General features: G+C 28.0%; 1 protein-coding gene across 2 annotated transcripts; it reads right to left on the reverse strand.

Moving 5' to 3' along the window:
• Window positions 1–23: 23 nt before the first annotated feature.
• Window positions 24–19324, reverse strand: LOC107451484 (G-patch domain and KOW motifs-containing protein). 2 transcript variants are annotated; one of them, XR_011636596.1, is made up of 10 exons: window positions 18931–19324; window positions 18017–18153; window positions 11627–11864; window positions 10189–10357; window positions 8643–8775; window positions 8352–8526; window positions 5271–5382; window positions 5095–5182; window positions 1882–1967; window positions 24–323 (listed from the first exon to the last, which is right to left on the reverse strand). XR_011636596.1 is itself a non-coding variant. In XM_016067603.3 (10 exons), the coding sequence occupies exons 1-10, from the start codon at window positions 19089–19091 to the stop codon at window positions 189–191; spliced, it is 1419 nt and encodes a 472-aa protein (XP_015923089.1). In that variant the 5' UTR covers window positions 19092–19324; the 3' UTR covers window positions 24–188. The 2 variants fall into 2 exon arrangements, 1 of the variants encoding a protein (XP_015923089.1); XM_016067603.3 differs by having other exon boundaries at window positions 5095–5167.
• Window positions 19325–21077: the final 1753 nt, after the last annotated feature.

Below are 21077 nucleotides of genomic sequence, written 5' to 3' on the forward strand. Positions count from 1 at the left end.
ATAAATAATTGGACATCAGAAGATAAGTAAAATAAAACAAATTTATTTAATAAATATCCACATTTCCTTTAACAAAACTGTACAGATAAAACGCCTTTGTTCCAGGAGGAACAAGTTATTTACATGGTTTGAACTAAAATCCATCAAAAATGTGCAGTGTTTTATAATTTTACTGTGACCAAACAGCACTAATCATACTGAGCAACATCACCAACATATTCACAAATAGAGTCATAGTCAATTTTCAAAGCTCGATCCCTGTCTGAGAGAAATTGAACAGTAGCCATACAATTTGCTTTATCTCGTTTCAATATAGTACATAGCTGTGGGGAAAAAAAAACATTGCATTACAGATAAACACTCATTATTAGAAAAAGTTATTTTACAAAATGAGCAAAGTAAATTATTGAGGAGGTTAATACAGTGTTTCTTTTATAAATTTTTTTTAAATGGATATTTGTTTCATATAGATTAAACCGTGATAAGAAGATTAAATTGTTATTATGTGCAATTTACTGTTCAAACCTATCATATTGTTGATTTTTTTTTGAGAAGGAAACAAAGAGAAAAGTAGTAAATCACAACCTGTAACAACAAACCTGAGAAAAATTTGATAGATTTGAAGTCGTGTAAATATTACACAATTATAATTTTGATGATTATGGTGTAACTTCACTCTTCAGATTTTTCTCTGACAAAGAATTTTCGGTATTAAATGAACTTTAGCATTTTATATAAATATTACTAAGGTCCATTTGTCAGCAAATATGAGAATAAAACACTTAATCACTTATGTCTAAAACACTGTTTATGACTAAAACACTTATGAATGAATAAAACACTTAAGATTTATTGTATCTGGGTCTCTCTCACTGTTGAGTTTATCTCAAGATCACCCATAAGAATGAGTGCACTGGCTAAGACAACTATAGTCAAGTTGCTTTAATGTAGTAGGAGTAAGTTATAAGTAACACACATCCTTTAAAAAAATGTGTGTTACTTATAACAGTGACTTTAAAAATAAAATAAAAAATCAGAAGGTTAATTTTAGGTGCTTAAGAACCTTAAAGTGCAAGATTTTGCAAACATTTCACTATTTTTTCTATGTCTAGTAGGACACTATCTTGTGGGGGTAATCTTATAATTTTGTTTGTGTTGTTTCGCCACTTAATATATAAACACCGAGAAGCTTAGCTTGAGTAGATGAACTCCAGGATGGTTATCATTGTGCTGGTGTTTCTTCAAGAAAATGCAGATAAACAATCATTGAGCCAAAATATTTTTTGTCAGAGATGGGGAGGTGATCTTATGTGGATTTTAAAGCAATATTTTTTATTGCCTTTTTTTTCTTATTAAATGCACCCGCTCAAAGCATTGGTGATAGATTTAAACTTCTAAAAGAAAACCCCAAGCTGCCCTATCCCTATCTTGCATTTATGGATACATTATTTGTGGGAAAATCTTCAACATAAATTTAATTGCTGGATTCCTACAGAAAAAATGTGTTATTTTAATCTATCGTGCACTTTTTCTTTCTTTTTACTTACTACCCCTGCAGTAAGCCTTAGTCTTTTTGCTTTTAACTTCCCCCTTTTCTGAACAAGTTATTGCAACACTGAGCTATCACTTATTTCGAAAAACAACCCATTTCATCTGTATTTTGTGCATTCATGATTAATTTTAAACAAATATCAGTTATGATTAATTTTAAACAAATATTTCAAATAATCACATTTAAATTATACATAAGAAATTTATCTTTACCTCTGATTGATAACTATGTTAATAACATTCAAATTTTAGTTTAGTAACACACAGATGTTTTGAATATCGTATGCAAAATAAAATGAATTGACTGGTAACCCTAAGCAAATAACTTACTTCTCCTTGATGCTTTCCATGAACAATCATAACATATGCTGATTCATCTCTGGGTATAACAGTTTCTAACATTGAAGGAGATATATCTATAAAAAATATGTATGAAGTAAACAGATATGCCTTAAAATGTGAATAAAGAAAATTAATAAATTTATTAAAAAAATGCTTATAAAATATCACACATGTATTGACAAATGTAATAAGTGAAAACAATCGTTTATAGTAATAAGAATACACTAAAATTCATTATGAATGAAAATATAAGTTAAATGTCTGAGGAAAAAGCATCACCCCTGTGGCAGAATTTTTTCTGACTTTCTGCGACAAACCTAATTAGAACCAATATCTTTCTGCAAGATATTTTTATCGTTATAAATGTATGTGTAATGAATTTATAATAATAGATGAAATTCGTGTTTATAAAATAAGTCTACATGCATAGAATAAAACTGTGTAGATTTTTTTTTTTAATTTCATAATATAAGTTTACATTTCTTAATAAGTTTAAATTGTTTAAGTATAAATTTGCATAATCTTCGATAATAACGAAAAGTTATAAATGTATAGATCTGCAGACAAAAATGCTTACTAGAGCATAAATAAAGATTACCCAGAACCTGTAATAAGATAGAACTTATAGAAATAGCTAAGAATGGACAAAAAGATTAAATTTATAAAACAAGATAACTGAATTTGAAGTATCAGTTTAAAACAGTATGATTTAATGTTTCACTATAGTAGTTATATCAGGTACAGAAACAAATCAGGTGAAAAAATTAATATTGAAGTTGAGTAATCAAAATAATAAAATAGTATTGACTATAACCGAATTCTAAAAGCAAAAAAATTAAAGCAATGTTTGTTTCAATTTTTTCTACATCTAATTAATTTTATCTAATTAATTAGATTCGATTAATATTGTACTGACTTATTGAAAGATTTTTTTTTTTAAAAAAGGAGGTAAATAAAACTTTTTTCGTGATCAGATTAAGTTCAGAACGAAAAAAATACACAGCGCTTGTGATTTCGCACTGTATTGTGTAAATATATAGCACTGATTCCACACGAAGTATGCAGAAGCAGTTTCCGACTCAATATGCTCAAGTCTATTCAACATCTCGAAACGAAATAGTCTTTATCAGTACTGAAACATCGGTATTAGAGCCATATTCATTGGATGCGATTTTTTTCGCATGCGTATGGAAACCTGTTTGAAAGTGACCAGTAAATATTTTTCACCAATCTGGTTTTCATTCGCATGCTAAAAAATCGTAGATAGTGAGATATCTTTCAGGCTTTATTTCATTTATCGTTAGATTGCGTTTTTTTTTTTTTTTTTTATTTTCTATCGACGATTTAATTCAAAGCATATAGGCATTTTTAGATGTTGTCGACTTCCATCTTATTTCTTTTTCGGAATGCCGCCTTGATAAATCAGTTTTCAAATTTGTTTTAACTATTGTGGCTTCACAATTGCAACAAATAACCTTTTCGCTAGACATGATTTTTTTAAAAAAAGAATCTTTTTACACATGAAATTTTCCACATAAGTGCAAAAAATATAAAATGCTCTGTTCTCATAAAAAAAACACAAAGCAAATTACTGCACCAGCGATAGAGGCCGAAGTTGGCAAATTTCCAAAAATAACTTAATAAAGGGGAAAAAAATTCTCCCCTTTTTATCCAGTAACTGTTTATGTTGGAGATTAACGGAGAATTACGAGCGCTTTCTCCTTCCGTGGTACGCTAGGAAAAAAAATATTTAAAACAATTCTGTAAGAAAAAAATTTTGCAGAACCATTATTGCTTCTGCAGAAATTTTTTGTTTCTGAAGAAAATGTTTTTTTTTTGGTAAAACAGCTTCTGTTTCTGCAGAATTTATTTTGAGAACTTTTGTTTGTGGCAAACCAAAAATTTTTATTTCCCAAATAAAAAAAATCTTTCTGCAAGAACTCAGTCGCTTTCTGCGACAATGTCACTGTATCGCCATGTTTCTGCCACGGGGAGCATCACTTACTAAAGAAGATATTTTTGTTAACTTTTTAATGCCTAAAAAGTACAGAGATAGGTTTGCATCAATCCATCAGATATTTTGAACTTGCTACTTAGTACTTAAAAGCACCAAATGAAATTGAAATTAAAAATTAACACCATGAAATTAACAAATACATTTAATATCAATAAAATTTTTAAATATTAAGTTTAGTAAAACTTTTAAAATTGAAAATTATCTTAAAATTTAACATCTAGATGGCAACACAAAAAAAGTTTGCATAATTTATCAATCATTTATCAAATATATGAACCAGTAATAAATTCAACTCAAATCCGTTATAAGTTATGAGTCACAGCTATTTTATGGACTTAATAAAAAGTAGCAGATAATTTGTGGACCTACTACTAACTCTTTCTTAAATTCATGAGAATCTATAAAACTAGTTCTTTTTTTTTTAAAATGATTTTAGGAGTTGATATTGACACAAATAGAATGAACTGATACCTAAAAAAGCACCATTCTGATATAAATACAGTTCTGCTTATAATGAATTTTTTATGCTATCTGATTGAATACACTTTGGTGCTGTGTTAAATAAAGTTTTTTTTATGCTTTTCAGAAATGAAAATTGTATATTTTTTGCACCATACACCTTTAATTAAATGTTACTCAAATTCATTTCCTTAATCAATGACTATTCATAAAAAATAGCAACACAGGCAATTTTTCAGTCAAATACGAAGCTTGCACAAATGTCAGGTAATAGGAAAAAAACTAGAGATATTGAGTCATAAGTTTTAACAATTTTGACAGAAGAGAAGTAAGCAGCGATGTGATTGATTTCTCCAACTCTTACAGTTAAAAATTAAATCTTCTCAATCTTTGGTCTTATAAATACCCTGCAACAAAATATTTTTAATCTAACAATTTGAAAATACTAGTATGAAAAAGTACTATTTTATTTGACACACAAATTTGAAAAAATTCAAACCGTTCAATTATTATTTTTATCAACAAATTATCTTTCAATTGCACAAATTCCAGAATCAAATTTATTTAGCAAAGTTGAATAATGCCCAAGACACAAATTAAATTAAAAAGGGAACACAAATTTGATTAACAAATTGTATATAACAGTTATCTATTTATTACAAAGTTATTGCCTTAATTAATTGTACACAACTAAGCAATTGAAAATTTGTAAGCATTATGCATACCATCAAGAAGAGTTCTATCATCTTCTGTCTTCAATGAACAACGATTAGATGATATAACATCAACAACAATCAACTAAAAACAACAATGCTATTTTAAATTTACAAGAATTTTTACCAAAAGAATAAAGAGCAACAAATGAAAAGTAAAAAAAAAATAATTTAGAAATGCAACTAACTTTTTTATTGAAATATTTCCCTTTTTTATATTTTTCATCAATGAAACGAACTTTTAGCTGTGGTCTAATCCAAATTTTTGACTTTGCTTTACTTGATGATTCATTTTCTTCACTAAAAAGAATGACAAAAACATTATTTCTAAAGTAAAATCAAAAGGTTTTCGACGTAAATAAAATTTGAAAAATATACAAGAACATTAAAAATACCCAAAAAGCTCAAATAAATAGCAAAATTTGTTTTTTAAGCTAGATATCAGCTTTAATAAGAAAGTGTATCTTTGGGTATAACAGATTTTTTTTACTTAATGATCATTAAATTATATTTCCCTTTTTTTTAATTAGATGAAATCTCTCTAAAAACTGCACTGTTTATACATAGTACCTATTACACAATACTGTAATGTTTACAAAATGTAAAACAATAATAATTAAAATAATCTGAAAAGATATGTTTTATTATATATTTGTACCCATTTATCTAAAGTCAATTGCGAAAGATAAGGAACATCAACATGTTAACTTTATTTATTCAAAACTCTACTATAAAAATTTAAAAAAAAATCATTAAACAGCTACCAAATTTTGAACAAAACATGTTTTTTTCTAAAAACAATAATTAATAACAGTCACTAAGTGCAAAACTTGAAGAGCTTGGATAAAATAACAACACAGGGGTAAGAGTTGCAAAAACTCTCAAAGTTGAAATTTTTAAAATAAAAGTGTGTAAGCTCAAATTTTAAAAGGAGAATAAAAAACTAAATGCAGATTGTTATATTTTCAAACGAAAATCCAAATCTAGGCAAAAATGCAAGATAACATCCTGAAGATTTATAACGAGTGCTAAAGAAATAAAATTATAACAAATGATCTCACTACTTTCAGAGATGAGGCTGAAAATCTAGTGTAATCCACTGCTTTGAAATTTTTGTTTCGTGCAGCACATTCTTTTAAACTAACCATTAAAAAAAAGGGAAACTCTGAATGTTTTCAAATAAAAAATTCAGATGAGAACTAGAAGATCAATAATGATTTTAAAAAAGGTGCAATTTCGGGTCAGCGTACATATAGTGAGAAACCACAAAACTTGGAATTTTTTTGAATTCAGAAATAGATTCCTTGATCCAAATATAAATCGAAATAAATTTAAAAGAAATTGATTACTACAGTTTTTTCATACAACAATATATTACTCAAAAACTAAATTGTATATAATCTCTATACTAAAAAATAAATGTATACAAAATATATAAAGGATAAGTAAACATAATACACTGCAAGCTGAAAACGAATATCAAAATAATTAAAAAAAAAAACATCACTTAATTAAATAGTAATTTAAAAATACTTTCGATTTCATACAATTGAAATGTATAAGAAATGAAAAACAATACTGTCACTATAATTCCATGAACAGGTGAAAAATTTACAACTCAAAAATGTTTAAAAGTTTCTCTTTAACACCATTTTTCAATTAGCAATCAGGCATATTTAGTAAAAAAAAATTCTACAGCAAAAATACTGAGACTGCATCAAAAGATTAAAACAAGATTATCAATCTGAAAGACAAGTAATTAGAGAAAAGTCCCTAAATTTGAATTATCATAAAATTGTGATTTTTAAGAATTATAATGTTTTATTATTATTAAAGAAAATAAAAAAAATTATGAAAGCAATCCAAAATGACTAACTTTTAATGTACATTACAACTATAGAACCAAGTGAAAGAAAGCAATAATTTGATGAGCATTTTCACAACCTATTAAAATTAATTCATAATAAACATCAAAAGGATTGACTGTAATCTGAAAATAGAGAGCAATACGACTTTATTGCTTCATATTTTCAGATAACGCAAATTTATCACATAATCTGGAAATTTTTATCCTAAACATAAACTATACAAAATTGAAACCTTTATCATTCAGTTAGAAAAGTGGTTATATTTTGTGCTACATATGAATACAGCAAAACGTGAAATAAAGCACAAATAATGGTCCAAAAATTTTCTTTTTCACAATTCTTTTTGCTTTCGATGTTCATTCTGTGTCATTATTTGTCCTTTAATTCACATTCTTTTTCTTTACTTTAACACCAGAAATATTAAATATAGCTTGGAATAAAAAAATAAAACTCATAAGAACTCAAAGAATTAGACTAACAAATCAACATTAATTAAACTATCGATAATAGCAATAAAAAATATTTTATGATACACTTTCCAGGAGACTTGGGTGATAAATTAATTACACTTGTCCTACAGAATTTTTCAGGTCAGATCACATCACATCACAATGACCTCTTTCTCATATTAAAAAGATTTTTAGCAATAATTCAACTTCTCATAGTAGTCCTAGGAAATTTCATACCTAGTTCTGAGAAACATATTTCTTTTCCTTTTTTGATTTTAATTCTAGAATTAACCTATTTTGACATTTATCAGATTCGATAATTGTGAGTCGAACTCAAAAATCCTGAAAATTTCTTGAGTAAAACCATTAATGACAAAATTTCAAAAATTTTATTTAAATTATTTAATTTTAAAATTATAATATTAATTAAATATTAATTATAAAATTTAAATTATTGATATTTTCACAACATGAAATTCTAAATAAATTATATGCATAAATTCTAGTTCTAATATTTTTAAATAAAATATACACGAATTTTTAAACATAAATGTGATCGATGATTTCTTGAAACTTCTGGATCTAAGATTTCTAGAAATTTCCTGATTTCCTGATCGCGGTTAGCGAAAAATCTGGAAATCTGTACCTTTTCCAAAGCACAATCATCTCTAAAAATGTTACTTTTTTTTCCTTCCCCCTACTCAAAATTTTTTTTTAACTAACCCAAACACTTTGAGGAATGTACGTGATGATGCAAATCAGATACTAATACAAGAGATATAAATCAGATACTAGAATTTCAGAAAGTCTTTACCACATTTGGTATAATTTTCAGGCACTTTCTCATGTGTAAAATTTATCTCGAGTAAAAATATTGATCAACAAGTAATAATATCAATAACTAATGAGAAAAATACACACTAATTCAATAACTAATGAAAAAAATACACACCTTCTTTCTCTACTATGTTTACGTTTCTTTGAATGCTTTTTACTCTTCTTCGATTCATACTCATAAGAGTCCTGATCTTCTCTTCCATTACTCCTAGAATCAGAGGAATTATATTTTTGCTTTTCCTTATTTTCTTCTTCCTCTTTCATTTTATATTTCTCATAGGATTCTCTATCTGAAAGAATATAATTTAAAGTTTAACTTCAGCTTAGTTTTAAATATTGATAATTTAGTTCAGAAGCATTTGACAGTGCCAAAAAGTTATTGAAGATCAGCAAATACAGAACTTACTTATGATTCGGCTTTCTTTATCAAATTCTTTTTTACTTACAAGGTTAAAAAAGAATTCAGGAAGGCTCTTCACTGCCTCTTCATTGCTCAGCTTGATCATAGCACGACCAGTTTCTTCATCTAAACCCATGACCTAACAAAAAGAATATAAAATGGAAAATAAATAGCTAAAAATAGAATGCGCACACAATATAATTTAAAATAAGAACTGGTATGAATTATAAAAATACTTGTTTATAATGACCCAAAAGTTAATTGTGTTTGTGAAATATATTCCAAAATAAAAATAACTTCAAGCATAAATTTACAAGCCTACAGGGAAACCTAAATTGATTAAAACAAATAGTGAATAGATGTATAATTACATTCATTTTTTAAAATAAAACAATAAGGAAAGTAAACATACTTAAGCACTTTTGTAGTAGCACAGCTCTACCACAGATTATACAGAAATCTGATAAGCAGCTAATAGCCACAAATCCAAGAAGTAACGTAGAAAGAAACTATATTAAGTTTTTCTACACCATTAAATAAAAGTTCTTTTTCATTATACTTTATCAATGAGAGCAAGTATCAAGCATTTGGTTTATAATGAAGTCTCTCAATACTTTTGTAATAAGAAATTTATAGATTGCAATAATTGCTTTAACAACTTAACTAAAACACAGCATATACAGCCTTTTTTAGGGAAGCTTCAAATCAATACAGTGAATGACTTGCACAGAAAATTATCATACATACTATTTAAGTTTTGTTTTTTAATTTTAAAAAGGAAAGTGTGTATCAAGAACTTGGTTGGGTTGATAATGAAGCTTTTTATTCAGACCAACTCAAAAACTGTTTTTCATAATGACCAGAGGTGCAGTCAGTTAAGACATTGTTCAGACCGCTAGTTGGAAAGCCCAGGATAGTAAATTTGATCCTGACAGCTTACAAAACAGCTTTCATGCATATGCAATAAGGTGCACATTAAATCTGTTGAGACTGAAAGTCAACTCATTGGTTGAGGTATTCAAATTTGAAGAGAGGAAGGGTACCAGCTTAAGCATCATTCATGTCATTCGATCAGGGTCAAAACTACATGGCAAAAGCCCATTATAGCAATTAAAAGATAGATCCCTAAAAATGGGAATAGGTGCACGTCTCTAGTAGGGTGATGTGAGAACAGAAGAAAAATTCTAGGTCAAATTAATAAATCAAACAATTTGCATTCAGATCACGGTCAAAATTATGTGGCCTTCTTACTATTGCCATTATAATCTATAAATATAAGAGTAGGGGCATGGCTATGGTTGAGTGATGTGTGCAGAAAACTTCTAAGTCCAGAAAAACATACAATTATAAAAACTTTTTTTGGTTATCTCAAGTATTAAATTTTGATAGTTCTTAATATTTTGTAGTAAAAAAAAAAATTATTACAAAATTAAAACTCAGCACTAATAGATTAAGAAATTAAATTTATCTCATTTACTATGGATTTAATTCAAATTAGTTTAATTTTCTATCATTTCATCAAATTAATAATTAAAGTATCTCCATACAGTACCTGTCCATAATGACCTTTATGAGGTCCTTGGATGATCTGTACAAATGCACCTTTTATTAATTCCAGCTTTTCTTCTTTTGCTTTCTTTTCATTTTTTTTCAAGACTGATGCATCAGCTCCAAGACCTAACCCCTTTGGTCTCAATTTTACTTCAATAGGTTTAACACACCTAAAATGGAAATATATTTATATGACTTTTAATAATTAATATGATTAATATATACAATTATAATGATTCTTCCCTAATTTAATTTAAAATAAAATACATAGTTGGGAAATTTTCTTCAATAAAGAGAATAGAAATTAGGCGAGATCTGCGATAGTGGGTTACTAGTTCGGAGTGCACTCTGAATGATTAGAATACAGAGATTTTTACAGATATATTTTACAGACAGATATAATTTAGAGATATTATTTTTCTTCCTTTTTATATAAATGAACGATTTAAAGTTATATAAGATATTTAGTTAAAATCTTATATAAGTATAATTTTTCCAATGAAATTAAAACTCATATGAATTAGAAAAATTTGGAATTTGATAGGAGTAATTTAGGTATACTGGTTTGATCAAAGCAATAAGAACAGTTTTAAGTTTTTGAAAATTATGAATGCAATATTTGTTAAAATTTTTAATAGTAAGTGCTATAGCTTATTTTTCTAAAGAAATTAAAATTAAATATAACAAAAAGATTTTTACCAGAAAAAAATTTATAACGTCAAGTTGAAATTATAAGCTGGATTGCTTGAAAAGCTTACAGTGAAGTTGAAAAGATACACTTGAAGTTATTTGGAGAGTGTTCTACTAGCTCAGCATTGCGGAATTAATCCTTAGGTCTAAAAAAATTCTATTAGTTTTCCTTGCTTCTTAGAAATTTCCATATGATTTTCTAAGTCTTAATATTTTAATACTACATTACAAGAAGCATATTTATAGTTGAGCTGATGAGCAATCCCCCCCCCAATGGTCACCTGATTGCTTTTCCAGCATTTATTGCTACAAGTTTCTCCATAATTTTTAAATTTGACTTATTTTAATGTAATTATTAGATAATGAGATTCTCTGTATTTTGCCTTTATATTAAATGATTTAATGAATTTTTTTTCTAAACAAAATAAAATTTTTGTCCATATACCAGAGTACTTCGTAATATTTACAGTAGTTATTTTGTCCCTAAAGGATTTAATGAAGTTTTCTCAAGCCACAAAATGAAATTTTTGCTCTGATTTTGGAGGTTTTAAGATTTTTGAAAATCTAGATTTCTGAGATAATATTGCATTATAAAGCAATATATAATATCAACTATAAATTACAATCGTAAAATTATTATTTTGTACTCAGAAATAAATTTAAATCGCCAAAGTTTTTAAATATTTATAAGTTAAAATTATAAGTAAAGGGCAAAGAATTAAGTAAAGAAAAAAAAACAAAAACATTACTCTTTATTTCTGGCTCCAATAGCCATTCCTTCCTTCCAGCCCATTCCTCTCAGCATAGCTAAACCAAATTGTTCTACGGGCACTTTTTCATAGTCTTCTAAAGTTGATTCTTGGGCTCTGAGGGAAACATCTAGCTTATCATCTGTTTCAAAGCCCTCGGGGACTTTATTTTGCATCATAAGAGGAATCGCCATAGTTGTGTCTCTGTTATTCCAATCCGCTTTTTTATCTGCAGTTTCTGAAAGGGATAATATTACAAAAAGGGTGTATATTACAAACTTAAGAGTTTACTTTTTATGAAAATTAGAAGTAAAATTTATTCTTAATTATTGTAATTTGATTTTTATAAGTAACTTACAAAACTAAAACTTTAAAGCTTTAATATACAAAAATTAACCTGAAGAATTAACCTGAAAAGAAATAGTTAACTATTTACAATTTTTTTTATTTACTATGACAAGAGTAATGTTTGAGTTATTTTTAGAATTGAACTTCTGCAATTGTGACACAAACAATTCTCGTGGCATGAAAAAAATTATCATTAGCGCCTACTGATTTCGTAAAAGCAAACAGTATCAGGGTTGCCACAGCAAAAAATGAACAAAAATAGTTGCTTTTAGTAGCCTCAAGCATGAAAACAGTCGCCTCAAACTATGAAAATAGTTGCCTGAACAGGAACAAAAATTTATCAAAAATAGTAGCCAAATAACTAAAATTATAGCTTAATTGTCAAATACTATTATTAGGAATGGGTGATGTCATAAATTTTAAATCGTGATACATCGTCGGTTAGACATCACAATATAGTAATGTATCGCAATTTAGCATATGTTCAAAAATTACCTATGGGAGATCTTTAAATCAATCAAAAATAAATAAAAAGGAATAAATCTATTACAAAAGAAAATATTAATTCTAAACATATTCTACAATGACATCAATATCATTGCTTAATTTTTTCAATTAAATTAATAAAGTCAAAGTAAAAGCAAACCCAAGCTTTATTTCATTTTTCTTAAATTAAAAATGATTTAAGATTTATTGGTTTAAAAATAATAATACTGTAACAAATTATTTTACATACATGCATTAAAAATTAAAAGTAAAAAAAAAAAAAAAAAACGGAAGGGGAAAAGAAACCAAAAAAATATTCACTTTAGAATAGGGGTGCACAACCTTTTTGAGTGAAGGGCCACTTGCACAGCAGGTTGGCTAACGAAGGGCTGCAGATGTATTTAGACATGTTAATGACAAATGTAGTAATGTTTATTTAAACATTAATGTTCCATTTTCTTTAACAATAAACTTAGTAATATCAATAACTTAGTAGTGTTCCATTATTTGAATTCATTCAAAAATAAAAAAACTTGCTATTTTTATCATATGAATTATAGATTTATCAAAATAAATAAACATTGAGGAAAAGAAATGTTTTTTTTTTTTTCATATCATGCAATACGCAAATTCATTTTAGAATTAAATTCTAATAAATGAAAAAATTGCAATGACACAGAATGAAAGTAGGAAAAAGTTTATTCATAATTAAGTAATATAAATTCAAATTAAATATTTTAATTGAAGAAAATGTATAGGTTTTAAACAAAAGCCTAAAATAAAAACAAAACTGTGATAGTTCAAAATAAAATTCAATGCTTATTTTGTAATGTACTTTATTATTTTATTAATTATTAGATTTTTTTATATCGTAAACATTTTCTTTTTTTATCGCAAAAGATCACTTAAGCAAGAAAAAATTGAAATCTAAACTACAAACAGTGAGCAGTTTAAAAATTCAAGTTTTCCTGTCATTTTATGAATTTCTCAAGTTTCAATAACATTGCATTTAAATTAGGGAGGAATGTAACGAGTATTTGGCCCTTCTGTGAAAAATTCAGTTGGTTGATGATCAATCAAATGTTCGTTCAATGATCAATCAAATATTCGGCAGAATATTTTTTAGAAAGGTATTTTTGCGAGTTTTTTTTATTTTTGAATTTTTATAGGTATTACTTTTTTTTTAAAATTATAATCAGACAAGTCAATTTTGTCATTTTTTCGTTACTTTGAGAATTGAGAAGGATTTTTGTCCATTTTTTGCTGTTTTCATTATAACCCAGCATTTTAACAGAAAGTCTCATACTATTAATTTATTATCAGTCTTTCCCTGTACTGTAATATAAATAACCAGTAACATAGAAAAATGTGATTTTCAGTATTAAAGTTTTGTTTCAGGAAGTAAGAAAAATTTGTTTTTTCTGTTTTTCTTTTTTTAGGTATTTTCATTATGACTCAGCATTTTTTTTTAAAAATAAAGTTACTAACAAAATTTATTTTATAGCAAGTTTTTTTCTTCTAAAATTATGGCAATGAGAAAAATTTTAATTGAGATTTTCGGCATAAGATTTTAAAAAAAAAACTTTTTTTAGACATTTTCCTTATAACGCAGTAATTTTTAATAATAGCATTTCTGTTGACTTAATTCCTTTTTCTTTGCTTTTTCTGGTAATTGTAAATCTGAGATGTTCAGCTTTAAAATTTTTTTCCAAAAATTAAGATTGATTTTTATGTTTTCTGTTTCGCTTTTCAACATTTTCAAAAATGTTCTTGATTGGCCTTATTTTTTAGAGTTAATTTATGAATGCGTTTTTCCAGGAAATATTATTCTGAGCATTGAAATTTTAGTTTCAGTGTTGCTATGCTGCTAAAAGATTTTGCTATTGGGCCCCAAGTGTACGGCGTTCAGTCGATTTTTTCTTCTTTTTTCTGTCGAATATTTGGTTTTTGATCAAATCACAATTCATTACCACATTCGACCAAATCATATTTGTTGCGGAAATAAAAACGTTGAGGAAATAAAAACGAAAGAAAAGTAGCTAGGATTTACGATAAAACTGTACTGAAATAACGTATCAAAAAGGGATTATTTAATTGCATGATTAACAATCACGTGTCGTAATAACATCTAGTTAAATAACAGGATCATCAAAATCACGTGGAAAAGTATAGAAATAATTGGGAAAAAATATATTTATGCTGAACTCAACACGAATAAAGCGTGTCAAATGCATGATTTAAAATTTGTATGTCGTAATAGAAAAATTGGAATTTTTTATAATGCGTGGGAAGGCATAGCAATAACTGCCGAAAAAAATTGTTGAAAATTGTTGAAAGAATTGCAAAAAAAAGATAAAAAATCACTTAGATTTAAGATGAAATCGTCACAAATAAAGTGCACAAAAAGTGATTATTTAAATTTGCGATCTGAAACTCGTGTCGTAATAAAAATTCCGGGTTTTCGAAATCACGCAGAAAAGCGGAAATAACTGTTTAAAAAAAAAAAAATCATTTATATTTGCGATAAAATTGGCTTAAACGTACATTTACTAAAGAATCTGTTAAAATTGATTGCGTCAAAACGTGATGACTTAAAAATGCGATTAAAAATTGCCATTTTTTTAAAAAAATTTATTGTGTTTAGAAGCTCTCGCGTGCCGCATTTCAGCAGTCGAAGGGCCGCATTTGGCCCGCGGGTAGCAGGTTGTGCACCCCTACTTTAGAATTTTTTTTTATTATTATTTGCTTAAAAAAAACATGCTTTTGAAACATCATTAGACCTTTTATTTACTTATTTAAAATAATAAAAAGTAGTATTAACTAATGGTCAAATTCTGTACTTAATAAATGTAAAAATATTTTTACTTATTTATTATTATTTTCATTCTTGAAAATAAAATCGACTAAAGATTTATTTGTTTAAAAATGATACTGACTATCTAACAAATTATAAAACAAACAAGTATTGAAAGAATTTTAATTAAAATTTAAAAAAAATACTTTAAGTACTAATGTTAAATTATTAAAAACCTCAAAACATTACTAAACTTTTTATTTAATTTTAAAAACAAATTGTTTTAACTAATAGCCAAATTTTTTTAAAACTTTGTTTTCACTTTCTCAAAAATAAAAGCAAATTAAATAAAGGTAAGCTTTGTTTTAATTTTTTTATAATTAAAAACGACTGAGCATTTATTGGTTGAAAAACAATCAAATTATTATACTTACCTACATTTAATAAATTTAAATAAACTAACTTTTTATAACAAAGTTAAATACAAAATACCCCTATTAAATTGTATCGCTTAAAATAAACAATAATTGAAAAAAATCAATGACTTGATCTATTGAGTTCAGAACGAAAATTTAAGATAACAGCGATTGTGCAGCAATCGCAAAGTAACAGTAGGTCTATTAAAAATAATTGACAAGAATCATTATGAAATAATGCAGAACGAAACGATCGCTGCAAAAGTCTCACTGAAAATAATTTACAAGAAACCAGACAATTACTTCTGACGAAATAAAATGCACAATGATCGCAAAATGACTTAAGTCCCATTGAAAATAATCTTCAAAAAACGCAAAATCCCAAAGACAAAAATGGACATAAAGAAACTATGCATTGCGTTCTATATCTCTTCGTCATTCAACATCACGAAACTAACATCATGTTAATAGCAAAACGCTATCTACATCTCTGCAGCTAGACGAAATCAAAATCGTCTTCATTATTGCGGTAACAGCGGTAGCCTGGTCAAGGATCCTTGCATACTAAATCGTTAAACCGCAATTGTAATCTTATTCCGGCAGCTTAAATCAGATTTCTGATGCATCGCCTAAAACGAAAGTCACTACATCGGCCTACTGATATATGCGTTAAATCGATTTTTCGCGATACATTGATTTATCGCCCAGTCCTAACTATGCTCCAATTAAAAAAAAAGTTTTGTACAAATATAAAAGGTATACATATTAGAAAATAGGTACCTAAATAAAAGTCGTATTGCAATAAAATATGAATGTTAATAGAAGGAAAAAACAATTAAAAGTAACAAAACCAGAGAGAAAATATAACAAGTACTTTATTAAATCCAATGGAAATTTAAATTTTTGGCTCTTAGGACATAAATGATTGTAATAAAAGTTTGCTTTCTTTTGTTAATGTTCTGAAAAGTAACTTTCATTTTTACGAAAAAACTTTGCCAAGAGTAAAAAAAGTCTCCTAATAGTCGCCTATTCCTGAAAATAGTTGCTTTTTTAGCCTTTTCAGGCAAAAAAAGTCGCCTAAAGCCGAAAATAGTAGCACATAGTTGCATTTTAGTAGCCTGTGGCAACCCTGCAGTATGCTTTAAGATGTTATCTGATTGCTTTTTTTTCTACCTCTGTCATATTTTCTGTTTTGAAAACAATTGGTCAGGAACATACAGAAACATGAATAACAGTAGATATACAATTTATTATATTTTTTCATATCCTGTGTAGGTCATTACAAATGTGTGATACATATTTTAGACAGCTTCAATGAAATAATTTTTAAGAAGCTCAGGAAATTTTCCTTTTTAAGTTGTATTGCTTGTGATAACATGGTTTTATATAGGTTTTTTTTCAGTATTAAAACCAATAATCTATTGAAAATTTCCTGACTAAAATTAAATCTGATTAAATCATGGTTTGTAATAAATAAGTCTAACAGTAAGATTTTTAATTAAAGGCAAAATGAGTTAAAATTTTTATCATTTCCATTCAGCTTTTAAAATTCAAATTCGTACACTTGACTAATCATCAATTGAAATGAAAAACTATTGAAATTGATGTGGTTCATACAATTGTTTATACATGGCATTTGAAAACTTATATGTATAAAGAGAGAGAGAGAGAATAGGTGAAAATTTTGCACATATTTAAATCAATTTATATAACTGTATATTTGTTTAGAAATATATATATTTGCAATGAACTGTAGAACTGTGATGATTATGGTTTAGAAAAAAACCTCAACTTTTTTATGGGGAAAAAAGCCCAAAAAGTAAGTACAATAAAAATATCATGGTATTGCAATTTCAATAATTTAAAAAGCATTTTTGCACACCACTTTGAATTTCTATTTTCAGCCTTTTTTTTTTTTTTTTTTAATCAAACTCATCCCTACAGTATAAATCAATATAAAGTTCTACAAAATCTAAAAAAAAAAAAATTTTTAAAAAACTAGCTACATAAATGCGTGCTGGAAGTTTTTCAATCGAGATTTTTTGTTTGCAGAAAGTTTTTAATTTCATCTAAGTCTGCTCCCGTGTAACTCCAAATAGAAAAGATGCTCCAAGAAGATATAGTTTGTTTCTGTACGTGGTAAAAGATTTTTAGCCTTAAAAACTGATTTAAACACTACAAGATATTGAAGTTTAAAATAAAGAGTGCTCTCATCATATGTGTTTACTTCTCTCTGTATTAAGTTCAAATGTCTATATATCCACCTTGTTAAACAAAATAATATCTATAAAGTGTGAGATATCACATCGGTTATATGAATGATAATAAATAAGTTCAACTAATTACCTTGAAGAAGCTCTTTAAGAGCAAGCTCATTAAGTGTAGCTTCACCATCCTTTGGTTGAGAAGTTTCAGGTACTCTCCAATTATTCTTTCTTATAAGAGGTATGACTAGCTCTTGAGATTTCAATTCTGGTGCAGTACTAAAAAAAAATTACAAATTTATAGAAAAGAAATCTTTTATATAGAAATAAAGTTCTAACACACTGTATTAAAATTAAAGACCACAGAAGCAACTAATTTAATAAGTGCATTTTGCATAATGTATAAAGATTTATAAATAGTTATATAGAATATAATAAGTCACCATAAATTTAACGTCAAAAGCTACTACACAAATTTAAAATTCACGTATTGTGTTATTGCTGCATTAAAAATAGTGAGATTTTTAAAACTATGTAGAAATGCACAGCGCTAATGATAAAAATGAAGTGAAATGATGTAAAAAATGAAATGATAATGAAAAAAAATTATTGGGAGACCACATTAATTTAAGATTGAATCAGCACAAAATTAGAGTGCCAAAAACTCAACTGCGTAATTCAATATTTCCGGTTATTTTTTCAAGAGTATTTTATATAATTTTTTTCATTATGTTCAGGAGCCTAGTTCAAGCTGTGCACTCCTAGTTATTTTACAATAATTGCCTCGTAATGCCCCATGCGTCACATAACATAATTGTTTAATAAAAAAATAGGCTCAATTAGTATTTTAGAATAATGTAATAAAAGAATTTCTTATAATAAGAAGGACTTCTTAAATTATGACATAATGTATTAAAAGTAGTTAAGAATTTTCTTATTTGTGTAACCTCGGGGCGAAATATTAAAATATTTAAGAATTTAGCTGTAAAATACCCCGTAACGAACACAAATATTCCGGAATAATTCTTAGGATATGATCAATGAAATTTATTTTACCTTTTAATTTCACTCTCATCAACAGATTTAACATAGTCTCTAGGTTTAACAGGTTCTTCCAGTTTATTACCAGACAAAGATTTTGAAGATGAAGTTTTTGTAAATTTAAAACTGACATTTTGCCTAACATTCGGGGAAGCAGTTCTTTCATTTCTATCCATGATTTAAAAAAGTAACCGACTATTCCTTGAAGAAACGAGTTTTAAACATGTACGTAAAAGCGTTATTTACAATAAAAGTTATTTTAAAATATATATCATTAAACTGCTTTAAAACTACATAAAAATGAGTTTTAATTGGTTTCAAAATCCTATTTTCTTATTAGAAAACAAATAATATTCACGCAGCCGTAACAAAGGCGACTAACGTCAACATCATATCAATTGAAATAATCAATTGATATATTGATAGAGAATTCTAACTAATTCAGATTTTTGTACTAAATGTACGAAAGCTGATCACAAAGGCAAATTAATGGAGCCTTCTTACTGCAACTTATATGTACTGAGAATCTCTTCAGAGCCAACCAAAGAGATCAGGAGGAGGCTGTTCTGCGAACTGATTGATCATGAGGATGCTTATCATGGGTGATTGTGAGGATCTTATTGATGTAATCAATTTTAGACAAAATACGCTCACCGGACAAAAAATTAGTCACCCTATTGCACTCTAGTCACCCTATTGCAAAAATTAGCACTGTTGAATCGTTAGGTTTCGTTAGATGACGCAGTGTTCAAGTGACGTGTTCAACTGCGTGCACACTACTTCAACGAGATCAAAGGCAAGTAGCTATCAGTGAGATATTTTTGTTTAAAGCTGAAATTGTGTGTAAATATAGATAAGTGTAAGGATGTTATAGAGTAGCAGAAAGGGGCATTTGCGTTTGGCCTCGCCCATGGTCATACGATGAATGAAGTTGCTGGATTTGTAAGTGTTTCGATGCGAACTGCTCAACGTACGCTGAGAAGTTTGCATCGAAACACTTCCTTCTTCCATAACTCTCTACACACTAATGATGAAAGCATGCAAAGTGTTGCCATAGGTAGTGAGTTCTGCTCCACGCCGTCCCGCAGTGGACTGATCATTAAGACACGGCTCCCAACAGATCACCGAAGTCAAGGATCACTGACTGCGGTCAGTGTGGGTGACCACTTGGATCAGTCTGCGTAGGGACCGAGGGTGTGCGGTATTGGTCCTCGTTAAACTGTTCTACCGTAAAGTGCTCGACTTCGCGTGCAGGTCGTCGGGCTACCGAAGCGGGGGTGCCATCCCCTCTGCAGAGGATCAAAATTGTGATGGGATGTTTCCCAGACCGTCGCCAATAGCCCATTGTGCAGCTCTAGTGCGACGTAAATGAACTACAACAACTCTGCTCTACGCCACCTGTAGCTCATTTCGACAGCCACAATAGTCATCAATAAATTATAATTTTGAGGAACCTTCTTTCATAGATTTCCGAGCAAAAGCAATATTTATGTACAGTAGGCAAACAAATAAACAAAACTACCTGAATAATTTATGATCCTAATGATCAGATCTTCAGGTATTAGGACTGAAACTTAATGATTCGAGAGGGTAAATTCAAATGTGCAGACGATATAAGTTAAGAAATCAGACACAAAAATATACTTATCTGAATTAACATATACCTTTTTTTTATGGATTTCTTGCCCTCAAAACATATATTACATAAGGAGTAGCCATAGACACAATCTAAGTTAATCCCAATAGTTTGGTTAGATTACTTTTTGTGTATTTCACAACATCTCGATAACTTTTTAAACGAAGGGATGGTCGACCTTGTAAAGCTAAGCGCAGATGTCGCTAGGGGTTAAAATTGGCCGTAAGACTTCCCGGTTACTACTTCCGACTGATTTTTACGACATATAATTTGAAAAAACGAACCATCCAATATAATTATACTAGTAGTGCTTTCAATATAACGCACTCTTTCAATCCAACTTTCAGTGAAACAAACAACACTTGAATTAGGAAGAATCCGTAAGCTTGCTATGACGCTACCCCCCAAAAGATAAGGAACGGTGCAATTTTAAACAAATATAGCCAAATAAGGGAGAACACTCAAAACATAGCGAACCTTACACTTTTTTTATGCTATGATATTAATTTTGTTTTAGGTTTACGAT

Source organism: Parasteatoda tepidariorum, chromosome 4 (genome assembly GCF_043381705.1).
Source record: "Parasteatoda tepidariorum isolate YZ-2023 chromosome 4, CAS_Ptep_4.0, whole genome shotgun sequence".
Lineage (NCBI taxonomy): Eukaryota > Metazoa > Arthropoda > Arachnida > Araneae > Theridiidae > Parasteatoda > Parasteatoda tepidariorum.

Bases quoted from the DNA above. Each gene is read 5' to 3' on its own strand.
- LOC107451484 (XM_016067603.3), bottom strand. From the start codon at position 19,091: ATGGATAGAAATGAAAGAACTGCTTCCCCGAATGTTAGGCAAAATGTC. The intron at 18,154-18,930 runs GTAAAATAAATT...ATTTTTTTTTAG, and splicing joins GATGAGAGTGAAATTAAAAG to TACTGCACCAGAATTGAAAT. The intron at 11,865-18,016 runs GTAATTAGTTGA...TATCCCTTTCAG, and splicing joins TCTTAAAGAGCTTCTTCAAG to AAACTGCAGATAAAAAAGCG.